This window comes from Falco naumanni, chromosome 2, assembly GCF_017639655.2.
Source record: "Falco naumanni isolate bFalNau1 chromosome 2, bFalNau1.pat, whole genome shotgun sequence".
Lineage (NCBI taxonomy): Eukaryota > Metazoa > Chordata > Aves > Falconiformes > Falconidae > Falco > Falco naumanni.
Genome location: NC_054055.1, coordinates 67,164,656 through 67,176,834, shown reverse-complemented (window position 1 = coordinate 67,176,834; position 12,179 = coordinate 67,164,656). Strand labels below are relative to the sequence as shown.

Genomic DNA, 12,179 nt, shown 5'->3' with positions numbered 1-12,179 from the left:
AATCTCAGACTTAACTGCTTAAAGAAGGAGGGATGGATTCACTTTGAAGACTTAAATAGGTAGTTGAATTGGTAGTGTATGTACCTGGGCCTTTGCTCTGAGTGGTAAAGTGTGAGAGCAGCAATCATATGCTTCGGCTAAAGTTTGAATTACCAGATTGAACAGATGGGTATTCTAAAACTACTCTCTGTACATATGTTTAAAGTCTTGATTACTGGCCTCTGCAATTTCAGGTGTGTAGCTTAAATAACATCAGGTGTTAGTCTCTTTCCTTAGCTTGAAAAGAGATCATCTGATTATATACCTCAGTTACACAGTTTCTGACACTCACTGAAAGAGATGCACTTGCAGAAATTGTTGCTGCAACATGACCACTATAATGTGCTGCAGTGTCTTTGTGAGAAGAATGGGATTTGCTAGTGTTTTAATGGTAGAGTACTTCTCTTTTGAAGGCTTCGTGTGCTGTTTCCCATCAGTGTGAGACTGTTTAATCAAATTATAGTTCTTAATTTCCATACTAATCTCAGAGTTATGAAGATGTACTGTCTGTTTATTAACTGAAGCATAGTAAGTGATGTGGCGGAAGATGAGAGCTGCAGTCTAATCATATGGGTTGGATAAGCTGTGTAGAATTAACAGGTGAAATTTTCTACTGTGAAATACAACTATGGAATGTTTCCAGAACTAGATGAGTCTGGTTTACCCTTTTAAAATTCCATGTAAACACTTACATCCAAATAATTTATTTTTTTAGGATTTAATTTTAGCCTTTTTAAATCTAATCCAATGGCCTTTTGGACAAGCACATCTTCCTTGCAACCTGATAGTAAAGGTATTTACATACTGCACTGAATGTTTGATAAAAAGCACTTGAGCAGGCGTGGACAGTAACCCAACTGTGTCAGAGCAGTTGGCTCAGTAATCCTTGTAATTAACATGCATGCTGAAGAAGAGTATTTAAAGTTCTGTGTCTGACTACTGTATTTGGCCTGTTGGAGAATGTCTGTAGCCCTTAGTATTTTAATATGAGCTAGCATAATGGGTGACCCTGTTTAAGCTTTTGGCTTGTTTGCCTTATTTTCTGAGGGTATCTGCCTTGCACTGCTCCGTGATGGTTTTGCTCAACATGCACACTGGATTTTTAAAATTCCCGTTTTCTGAAGAAATTTAGCTCTTTTATTTTTAGAGACTACATCTCTTAGTGACTTGATGTGTTGCACTTTAATGAAGTACACTTGAGGATCTTAAGACAGGTTATCCAGTAGAAGGGTTGAATGTATTTAGCCTCCCTTGGAAATAATTAATTCAGTTTCTCTATTATCATTATGTTAACTACTACACTTTTAAAAACAAGAAGCGCACAGAAATGAGAAAGCCAACTCCTTACTACTGCTCCTGTGTATATCTCTCATGTGTAACGTGAAGTCCACCTTAGCTGGTCGGAAAACTTTTGCGATTTATGTTCAGAACCTCTAATCAAAACTGTTACAGTTTATAGTTTGATTATCTGTCGTTGTAAGATATTATTAATGGTGCTTCTTGCAAGTATGCTTACTGTATACTCAACTTACACAGTTCAACAGCAATTTAACTTTAAAAAGCAAATTTTTCTGGTCTGCGCAAGACAGTTGTCTAATACTAGTGTCTTACATTGTTTAAAAATGCCAAAATACCATTCCAGACACCATTTTCCCAAAACTGTATTTCTAGAGAAGCTGTTCTTCTTTAAACACTGAACTCCTATTTTGTTTATATGATCTAAAGTCAGCTGTTCTGTGTTTTTAAGTATCCCTCTGCATGCAGTTTATTAACGATTCAGTTTTATTTTCATCATTTGATGTCCGTAATGTGAAGTGATAAAGCATTCTGCTCCAGTGCAAGAACTTTTGCTAACTCACACTGATCCTGGTTTTATATTGGGAGGGTGTGAGGGCAAACTGTGCTTCGCTTCTACTTTTCTGACAGTTAGGGTGTGATTATATACTTAGTGATTCATTTACAGTTGCTAATGATTTACACTGTAGCTTTTTGGTAGCTTTGTTTTGAGCTTTGACTTAATAGCATATGACTCTGAGAAGTCCTTTCTAAATTAGGTTTTCAAGCATACCTAATGCAAATATAATCTGAGGCTTTCTCGTGGGGAATGTCTTTTGGGGAGCAGCTTCTGAGTTGTGCTGGAGTAACATTCAAAAGGCGTTTAGCCTCATAGTAGTTCTGCACCTCCATGCAAAAGTACTTAAGTTTTTCTCAGGTCAGGTCATGAGCTTTTTGTAAGTTCTTTCCAAGTTTGAATCAGAGTTATGTCAGTGGCATGTTACTGTATCAGTTACATGCATTATCATTTAAATTCTGGTGGTTTTCTCTTATATCAGTCAGTATCTTCTGGATGTATGTGTGAGGAGAAAAAATGACCGGTACTGTAACTAGCTAGATATTTAGGCTACCTGGTCTTAATGTCAGTTGAAACAAAAAGAAAAATACAATACATTAGTGATAAGAACTGTTGTGCATCGTATTGTTCTTTATTTTGGTTGTTCCATATACTAATAATGTTTCGTTTGGGTTTTTCCCTTGAGTTGAAAGTTCTATTAATCACAAACCAAACAGTCTTTTAAGAATGTTCTACCTATGCATGCTCTTTGTTTTCATGGCTGCCTGTGAAGATATATTTAAGCTGTTTTGCAGCGTTAATGAGTAACAAAAGTTAACTTTGTGTCAGGAGGCTGAGTAGAAACTGACTGAACTGAACCAGTGAACATCTTGCTCAGTCTTAATATTCTGAGGGCAAATACATGTTGTAATCTTAATCTGTGTTGAACCCTTCTGTCGCTTTGGATGTTTGGAACACTAGAATCTTAATCCAGTGTTTCATAGATCATCTTCACGGAGAACTTTATGGGTTAATCTGAAGCAATTTCTTAATGTGTTTCTCTTACTGCTACTTATGCAGGCTCTTTCATTAGCCTTTGTGCAGATAATGCTTTTGGAATGCTGTCTGTTGAATAGATGGACTGTTACATCTGTTGCTGCGTTCTTCTAGCTAGCTTTATAGTGCTCAGATTAAGGGAAGCCCACACTTTTACCATCTACCTGACTAACTTTAGAAGGAATTTTTTATTGTTGAAGATATCTTTTTTGAAAATTCTCTAATCTAAGGAAAGCTGATTTTTGCTGTAACCTTTAATGGCTGCAAGACTAAATAAATACTCCACACTTAAACCTCTGTGGTGAATTTGGTGCAGACTTACACAGTCGAATTGAGACACTTGCTTAACTGATCTGAGAGAATAAAACATGTGCTAATATGCAGGATACTTGCATATCTTCATAACACAGTGCTGGTTGTACTCCTAATTCTTTAATCAGCTGGAATTAGTGAGTTTTTTGCATTAAATTCTGAGAAAATACATGAAAACATCTGTAGCCTGCCATCGTCATATGAACTTAGAAATCTACTATTCAAGAACTTATTCTACATTTACTTTATACAGGCTCAGAAGAGCTATTGCGATCTAAAATGTGAGTGAAAAGCATTACTTTACAGGAGTGTATGTGCTGGTAATGAGTTTGAGCTACACTCTGGTGTATAAATGCCTGAAATGATTAAATTGTAATCAAAAGGAGTGTCAGCTGCGGCAAAGGTTGGGGAGGGAACACTTGGAAAAAACACTTTAAATTTAAACTAGTACTTTGGATTTTGTTTGTAGTCTATTTTTATTTATATTGTTCTTTATCTACTGGAAGATACTAGTGGGAAGAATGCTTTTAAAAAGCGGATTTATTTTGGTGTGTCAGTTGTGTCAGAGAATCTAGGGGCATTCTATAAACATTCCACTTCCACCCTTGTCTCCTCTTGCAATCATGCATATCAAATTGCATGAGCAGGAAAACTGGTGTTCCTCAGGAAATGAGTAATAGTCTGGTTGCTAGCTGAAGATTTAGGTTCACACTGACTGCACTGTGCCACAAACTTATCAAATATTTTCTAATGAACAGAACAGTGAGGTTTTGGGAGCACCCTTCAAATTTTCCTGACTAGTTTAACTCAGACCTGGAAAACATTAACAAATAGGTTGACCTACTAAAGCTATCAAATTGTTTTTAGAAAGAGCTGTTGGGTTGCTACTGATTCACTTATGGGGTAATTCTTATAAATGGTTAACAAATCAGTTTCTTACACTTTTACCTCCAAACTCCCCCTCTCAAAGCAACACTAAAACCCAAATAAAAAAAAAACATGCTGAACAATACATGCTTAAACTGGTATATTCTCCCTCTTTGTTTCCATTCTTTATAATGAACTCAAATCTTTGTTTTCAAAGCTGTCTGCTTGTTCTTATAGCTCTATGTTTTTCTGCAGTTTGCTCTAGGCTGTGCTTTCAGCTTTAACCTTTGATGATGCACTGGTTTTTTCAATACAAGTGGAATGGACACCTTAATGTTGAAACAGAGAGGAGAAAAAGCTATATAATAAAATTGATAGTGTTATTTGTCCTTGTTGGAAAAGCTAGTTAAATAGACTGAAAGCAATATTTTTTTTTTGTTCTTCAACAAGATGGAACTAAAAATTATTTTGTAACAATAAAAGTTTCAGCAACAGCTGTTATGGTAAATTGAGATTAGCTATCAAAAAGTTCAAATTTCCTGTAGGTAATCTGAAGTAATTTCTATTCAGTTGATACTGAATACTGTCTAGAACTTAAAGCACTTTTAAGCAATGGAATATGACATGTTGCTGTAGACTACTTTTTCTTCTTTCAGGCCTGAAGTTTGTCACTCTGCCTCTAGAAGAACACCTCTGTCCCTCTTCTTTGTAGCTGTTCTTTGTTTGACATGAGGACTGAATTAAATAATCGTTACAACAATATAAAGATGCAGGCTTGCTTCTGTTCTGATACTTGAATTCCAAAGGCAGTGGAATAGGATGTTGTTGCACATGCAGCTTAGAATTTCTTAAATTTTAACAGGATGTTCTGTCCTAGCATCCTTTAACTTTGATTGTTTTTTGTGGATCAGCACAAAATGCAGGCTCCAAATGTATTTCTAACTGCCTTAGAATTAACTTGGTTCTGTAATAATAGCAGTGTGTTAATGTTATTCCCTGTTCTGAAATTACTCAGTTTTAATGGTCTGTTCAATTTCTGTAAAAAAGCAGAGAAGACAACGATGTCAAAAGACTATCTTCCATCTGATGAGGTTATAATAGTTTACGAGTTAATGCCTACCCCTGAACAGAAGGCTCTCGCTGGCTTTCTCAAGCTACCTTCAACATTCTTCTGTTACAAGAATAAGCCTGGATATGTGAGTGACGAGGATGACGGTAAGGAGTGCCAAAATTGATCTTTGTGTTGCCTTTTTGTGGGGAAAGGGTGTAACACACCATACTTGCGCAGCCCCGTCTCAAGCACTGTGTGCAGTTTTGGGTGCCTTGATGTAATAAGGACGTCAGACTATTAAGAGTGTGTCCAGGGGAGAGTGACCAACGTGGTGAAACGCCTTGAAGGCCAGACTTAGAAGGAGGGGCTGAGGTCACTTGGTGTGTTCAGCTTGGAGAAGAGAAGGCCGAGGGGTGCCCTCATTGCAGTCTGCAACTTCCTCAAGGGGGGCAGCGGAGGAGGAGGCAGTGCTGATGATCTCTGTCTGGTGACCAGTGACAGGACATGAGGGAATAGAATGAAGCTGCATCAGGGGAAGTTAAGATTGGACATTAGGGAAAGGTCCTTCACTGAGAGTGTGGACAGTCACTGGAACAGACTTCTCAGGGAAGTGATCCTGGCACCAAACCTGTCACAGTTCAAGGGGCATCTGGACAACATCATATAGTTTACTTTTAGGTAGTCCTGTAAGGAGTAGAGCGCTGGACTCTGATCCTTATGAGTCCTTTCTAACTTGAAATATTCTGTGATTCTTTGGATACTGTCAGAACCATTAGACACTCAAATATTTTTGTTTGGACTGATGGGAAATAATCCTGTTACCTTCCTTATGGCCAGGGATGTACACTCAGGTCTTTGAGACAGAACAGTACAACAGAGGCCCAGGAATGACTAGAGGGAATTTGTATTGGTGTCTTATGGGTGTTGCCGCTCACATTGCCGATGCCGTTGGTTAATCGGATATTTGAGCAAGAGGTTTACTTCTATAGCTATTTTTAGAGACAAATACAAGGCAGCCTTTATCAAAAAAGGAGCATTCTAAGGTTCACTAGATGCTAGACTAATGGCTTATTTTTCCTCTAAAACTAATTCCTGACACTAAAACTGCACATATTCTATATCAAATCTTACTGGATGCAACTACATTACTCCTCATTTATTCAGCAGCAGAGCTGTTAAATTGAAGTTCTGAAGCATTGCATTCAATAGAAAATGTGAGAAGGCAAGCCCCCTCCCACAAACATCTGAGCTTGCTAGCTTATATAAAAAAGATCTTCAGTCTTCTTCCCAGTTCTGTTTAGTGGTACTCGTAATCAACATGACTCAATAAGAAATGTGTTTTCTGAAAACAAAACCTGTGCCGTGTATCTGTGAGAGTCTAGGCTGAGAAAAGTGTCAATAGCACACTGAAACACATGTATGCAAAATAGGAAGTGAAAGCTTACGTGCTGATCTGTGGAACTTTTAAAACCTAAGCAAAAATTACTAATACTTGCTATGTTTATGAGTCTGAAGGGCTTAGCAGACTTCTCTGTACTTAAGGGATACTTGAAAACTTATGCTTATTTCCTCTATTTAAGATGAAGACTATGAAACAGCTGTTAAGAAACTTAATGGGAAATTGTATCCCAGTGATTCAGAAAAGAAAAAGAAATTGCAAGATCCTGTAAAAGGTATGTCTTAAAACACAGTGTTTAAAACTTCTTATATATTGAAATACAAGCTTTAAAACTGAAGGACGTGGGGCACTGCAACTAATTTTGTTTCCTGAGAGAGTTTTTAGAAGCAATGATGCTGAGCATCTCAAAGTAAATCTTTAAGCATAGTATGTTAGTTAGCAGTAAAGTGGTACCTGAATGAGAAATGTACGTTTCAGGTGGCCTCTAAACAAAAACATTAAAGTGTCTTCCTACCTTGAGCCCCTTTTGAATATGATGAATTCAGCTTGCCTTGATACTGTCCAAGACATAAGTTGTTTACATCTGTGAATGCTTGCTACTTGTGCAGATAGTACATTTAAAATAAGCTTATGAGTTAATATTGTTCAATTAAAATAAAGATACTTGGTCTTTATACTAAAAATACAGGTATATTTTGTAGAAGAGTGAATTTGCTGCTTATGTTTGTCAGCTTTGGCTTGTGCCTCAGTTCAGTGTTGTATAACTGAAGATTTGGATAGATACTTCTAGAAGTGAAGTTGGGGGGGGGTTGAGGATATGTGCTAGAAAAGAAGGTATGTATTGAGCCATCTGAAATGCGAACAAATGTGGAAAGAAGCTATTGCAGTGGCAGCTGCAAGATTGAAGTTTTAATCATTTCATGGAAATTCCCTGATAGCAATAGAAAACAAAGTATGATGAATTTCCAATTCTGGTTCACCCCAAGTGGAGTTAAGTTAGTTGGTCTGCATTTCCACTGTTTAAACAATAATACTATTTGAAAAACTCCTAAGTCTTACTTCAGGTTAGTTTGGCTATCTTTTATAATGTAGGTGCCAAAAATTACTTCAGTATTTAGCTGCCTTCCCAACTAGTTTCCACTTAAATTTCTTTGCAGTGGGCATCACTGGAAAAAGTGAAGTCAACAGTGAAAGAGAATGTGCTGCTACTGAGGAAAAGAAACCATCTCCTGAGGAGGAGGCTGAAACAGCAGCTCTCCAGGTTCCTTCTACATCTGTCGGTGGCGTCAGCAGTGACACTAAGGATAACAGTCCAGAAGACTTTCAGACAAAAGTTAAGATTCAAGAAAGGAAAGTAAGAACTAAACTCTTCCTAAACTAGTTGTCATTAAACTTGTGCAATTACTTCATATACATGTGAGACTTAACATTTTTTTTACCTTGTGAGAACTAAAACATCCAATGGTGAAAAAATATTTGACTCTTATGGTTGTGCCTCATACCTTTGCCAACACTGAAATGGAAGCTTAGGCCTTAAGTTCCTCAGGAAGGGAAAGGAGGTACAGCTGTTCTCATAAATTATACACTGCTTTGGCTAGTAAAATCTTATGTGTCTCTCCCTGGCCTGCCCCCGCGCCCCCCCCCCCCCCCCCCCCGATTTGCTTTCAGGAAATAATAGTGGGGTTTTTTGAAAGCATACTACTACAAAGATACTTCAGTCTCTTGTCTTTGCATGTTAAGTATAATGAACTTCAGAAAGCTTGCAACAACAATTTTTCTTGGTATACTTTTTTCTAAAATGACTGTTAGTCTCCTGAGGAAGTAGTTTGCATACTAGGCTCTTCTGGCTTTACTCTGGCATATGAAGGCATGGACTCGGGTTGTGGTGCAACCAGAGACACTTTATTGTACAGAGAAGCTCATATTTGTATCTCTGAGCCCAGATACAAATTCCAGCTGTATGTAACACCAGGCTCAGGGTAGAAACCATTCATGCAGTTACATAGTTACATATCACTACAAGCATGCAGACGCCTATTTGCTACTGATAACTATGTTTATCTTACTCTCCTTCACAATACCCACCTGTTCTCATTTCTTGCCAGGTCAGACATTCTCCATCCACCTCTCGTATATCTCTTTTCAGACATTCTCCGTCCCCCTCTCTCTTATCTCCCATCAGTAATGGTCAGACATTCTCCATACTCCTCTCACATATTCCTCTTCAGACATTCTCTATCCTCCTCTCCCACAGCTTACTACTTTGCTTTTTGTTTGTTAATTGTGACAAGGCAAAGGTTGTGTGTAGCTGGGTGACCGTGACCTGATTTATGTTATGGTCAACTAAACCTGAATTTTTTTCCTGAATACAGGAAAAAAAAAAAAAGGCATGGGAGACATAAGACAAACATCAATAAGGTGGTTAAGGCAATTATAATAAATCCTGCAATACTTTTGATCTACAGCCTAAAGTTTCCCAGCCGTGAGAAGAGACCAAAGACATCCCACCCCTGGCTCTGCTGCCGATCTTTGTTAAAGACTTTTAAGTTTTGTAAGATTTTGTGAATTGATTCAGAGTGGTCACTCAGATTCACGTAATACATCTCATCAAAGTCTTCACACCCATGTCCCTGTGCTAACAATAAAAAAATCAATAGCAGCTTGGTTCTGTAGCGATGCACAACGGACAGGGTTGACATCAACTAATAAGCCAGAAAGAGTAGCGTTTGTAGTATTACTTTCTTCAGCAAGCTAGCAGCCTAATTTACTAAGCAAGTTAAGAGCATGTACTATTCCTACAGAAGAGATTAGAGAAGCAAAAATGTGTTGCGCTGCATTCCAGAACTCGAGAGTTACAGGCTGCTGTGAGGTCTGCGTTAGAAACATTTGACAGGTGGTGGGGTTGTGATTTTGCAAGGGCTGCAATGCCCGCTTGCAATCTTCATTGGCATTATCATAGCTAGTTGTTTTAAACGGAACCCTTGAGCTTCCTCATGCTTGACTGGTTGTTACAAAATATTCTGAAGCCAATCAATAAAGTTAGTATATGACACTTTAGGACCCTGCAGGACTGGCAGATGACTCACTGGACTCATACCCAGACTTCAGTGTCTTCGGGACTACCTTAATAGCTACCTCCTTAATTTGCAAATAGGCGTCCCTGTGATACCTTGCCTGAGTCATGGAAGTGACATAATAATTTTTGCCAGCCAACTGCTCATAGTTAACAGCAATTCCCTGATTAAGGTTTTCAATCAAGGCCATTAGACATAGCTCACAAAAATCAGATAACTACATCATATACTGTGTTGGACTTAGTGCCATACAAAGCAATGACTTTGAGTCATGCAGTGTGAGTGTGTAAGACTCTACCATCGCTTCAAGAAGGGATATAGCAAATGTACTATGAATACCCCCTTCCTGCACTGCTTTTCTTAACTCTTAACAGCCTTATATTGCACAGGCTGCCACTCTGGAGGCTGATTTGGCCAATACAATACTGGACATGCCACAGCAACTCCCAAATCCCCTTGCTTGTGCTTCCCACTTGCATTCCCGCCACCAATCCCCCGGACCCCCTTTCACCTTCCCCAAAAATACAGTCAACCCATTGCAGGGAGGAAAAAGGTCTAGTTCCTTTTCTGGAACTGTGGGACCTGGAACAAAAGGTTTATCAGTATCAATGGAATCATTGTCTGAGCTGTCCTGTTTCCACACTTGGTCCTGTGTTGTGAGGATTGCTGCAGCCGGCGACAGGAGCTTTGGGGGCAGAGGAGGTACAAACAGGGTCAATGCAATCGTTGAGAAGAGTGGCGCTGTCAATGGAATTTACATCCTCCCCTGGTTTAGCACTGTAAGTAGAATTAGTCTGCACTTGGTGAAGAGTAGTCAGAATTTGCTACCAAGGTGCTAAATGCATTCCTGTTGCTGAGTCCCCCCCTGCAGCAGCATCATACAATCGTCTGCTGACTGCTTGCCAGGCAGGAATTTGCAAAGTGCCATCAGGTGGAAAGTCCGGCACTTTGTCACGGATCCATTCTAACAGAGTCACTAGCTGCAAACCTGTCTAGTTGCTACTAGATAACCATGTTTATCTTTCTTACTCTCCTTCACAATACCCACCTGTTCTCTCATCTCCTGCCAGGTCAGACATTCTCCATCTTCCTCTCGTGTACCTCTCTTCAGACATTCTCCATCCTCCTCTCTCTTATCTCCCATCAGTAATGGTCAGACATTCTCCATACTTCTCTCACACATTCCTCTTCAGACATTCTCTATCCTCCTCTCCCAGAGTTTACTACTTTGCTTTTTGTATTGATCTCAGGAGAATGACAGTACAAGTTCAACTGACTTAGTTTGTACCAGTAAGGAAGAAGTACCTTGCCCACCAACTGGTGAGGTGACGGTATTTGTCCAGTCAGCTACCAACAATGAAGAACCAGATTCCACTATGGAAACTGTGCATGTATCGCAAGCTTCATCAGGAGCCAATGACAAACCTGTAGACTTATCAACTAAAAAAACTGATTTGGACTGTTCAGAGTCAACACAAGGTAAGGTCAGGGGTATGTTCTGGTGGGTGTGTGAGGTGGTTTTTTGGTGGTTGGATTTTTGTTTTGGTTTCTTTTTCATTTTTTTTTGATAGGAAGCTAAGTATGCTTTTCTGTAGATTGGTTTATCTAATGTAGTAGCCTTGGAGAGAAGCAGTACCAACACTGAATTAGAAGCATAAGTACCAATCTAGTAGAAACATGACTGGGGATTAAAATAATTATATACATCAAATTGTGCTGTGTGCAGATAGCGCTACTGCAGAGCAATGCTAGTGGCTGTTACATAATTTATATATGATGTACTTTCTCTCATTAGTTCACTGTTAAATACCGCGTGAATACTTACTAGTTCTGTGGATCTGCACAGAAGTAGCATACTGAAACAATCTCACACAGTCTTGAGCCTTTTTCTTAAATGATATCGTTGTGACAAGTGTTATGTAAACTTTAAATTTATTGGAAGGCAAAAATACCACAGATACTTCCCAGTTTATTCTTGTGAATATATAATATTAAATGTGTTTTCTTTAAGAACGGCAGAGAAAAACCTTTGACTTTCCTCTCTTATTTGATAGAAAACAGAATCATCTCATTTGGTTTCGGCAATACTGCAGGCTTGTCGTTTGCAGATCTGGCTTCCAAAAGCTCTGGAGACTTTGCTTTTGGCTCAAAAGGTGGGTTAAACTAGTCTCTGAGACAGGCACTCAGCTGGACTTCTTGATACAGTATACCTTCTATGCACCAAATTTCTATTGATCATCAGTTAACACCAGTTTTCTGTAAGTTCTTGTCGGGAAGAAGAAACTACACAAAGTTTGAAATGTAACTGTCTTAATTGTAGATGAAAACTTCAAATGGGCAAATACAGGAGCAGCTGTGTTTGGAGAGGCAGCCCATAAAGTAGATGAAGATGAAGGTGGTAGTGATGATGAGGTGGTACATAGCGATGATATCCACTTTGAGCCAATTGTGTCCTTACCAGAGGTAAGGTGACTTCTAGATGATAAACCAACACTAATATAAGCATGTCTGCTAACACAGCAAGTTTTTAAAAAATGCTTATTGCAACTT

At 38.7% G+C, this 12,179-nt stretch overlaps 1 protein-coding gene across 3 annotated transcripts in view; it reads left to right on the top strand.

Annotated features, from left to right (window-relative positions):
- LOC121083846 (E3 SUMO-protein ligase RanBP2-like) overlaps window positions 1-12,179 on the top strand; it is a 35,033-nt gene that overhangs the window by 19,297 nt on the left and 3,557 nt on the right. Inside the window, exons 21-26 of one of the 3 annotated variants that reach the window (XM_040584633.1) lie at window positions 5,156-5,320; window positions 6,737-6,829; window positions 7,713-7,909; window positions 10,880-11,108; window positions 11,684-11,782; window positions 11,950-12,092. In XM_040584633.1, the coding sequence (XP_040440567.1) occupies window positions 5,156-5,320; window positions 6,737-6,829; window positions 7,713-7,909; window positions 10,880-11,108; window positions 11,684-11,782; window positions 11,950-12,092 (926 nt within the window). The other 2 variants (XM_040584632.1, XM_040584634.1) reach the window with 2 other exon arrangements.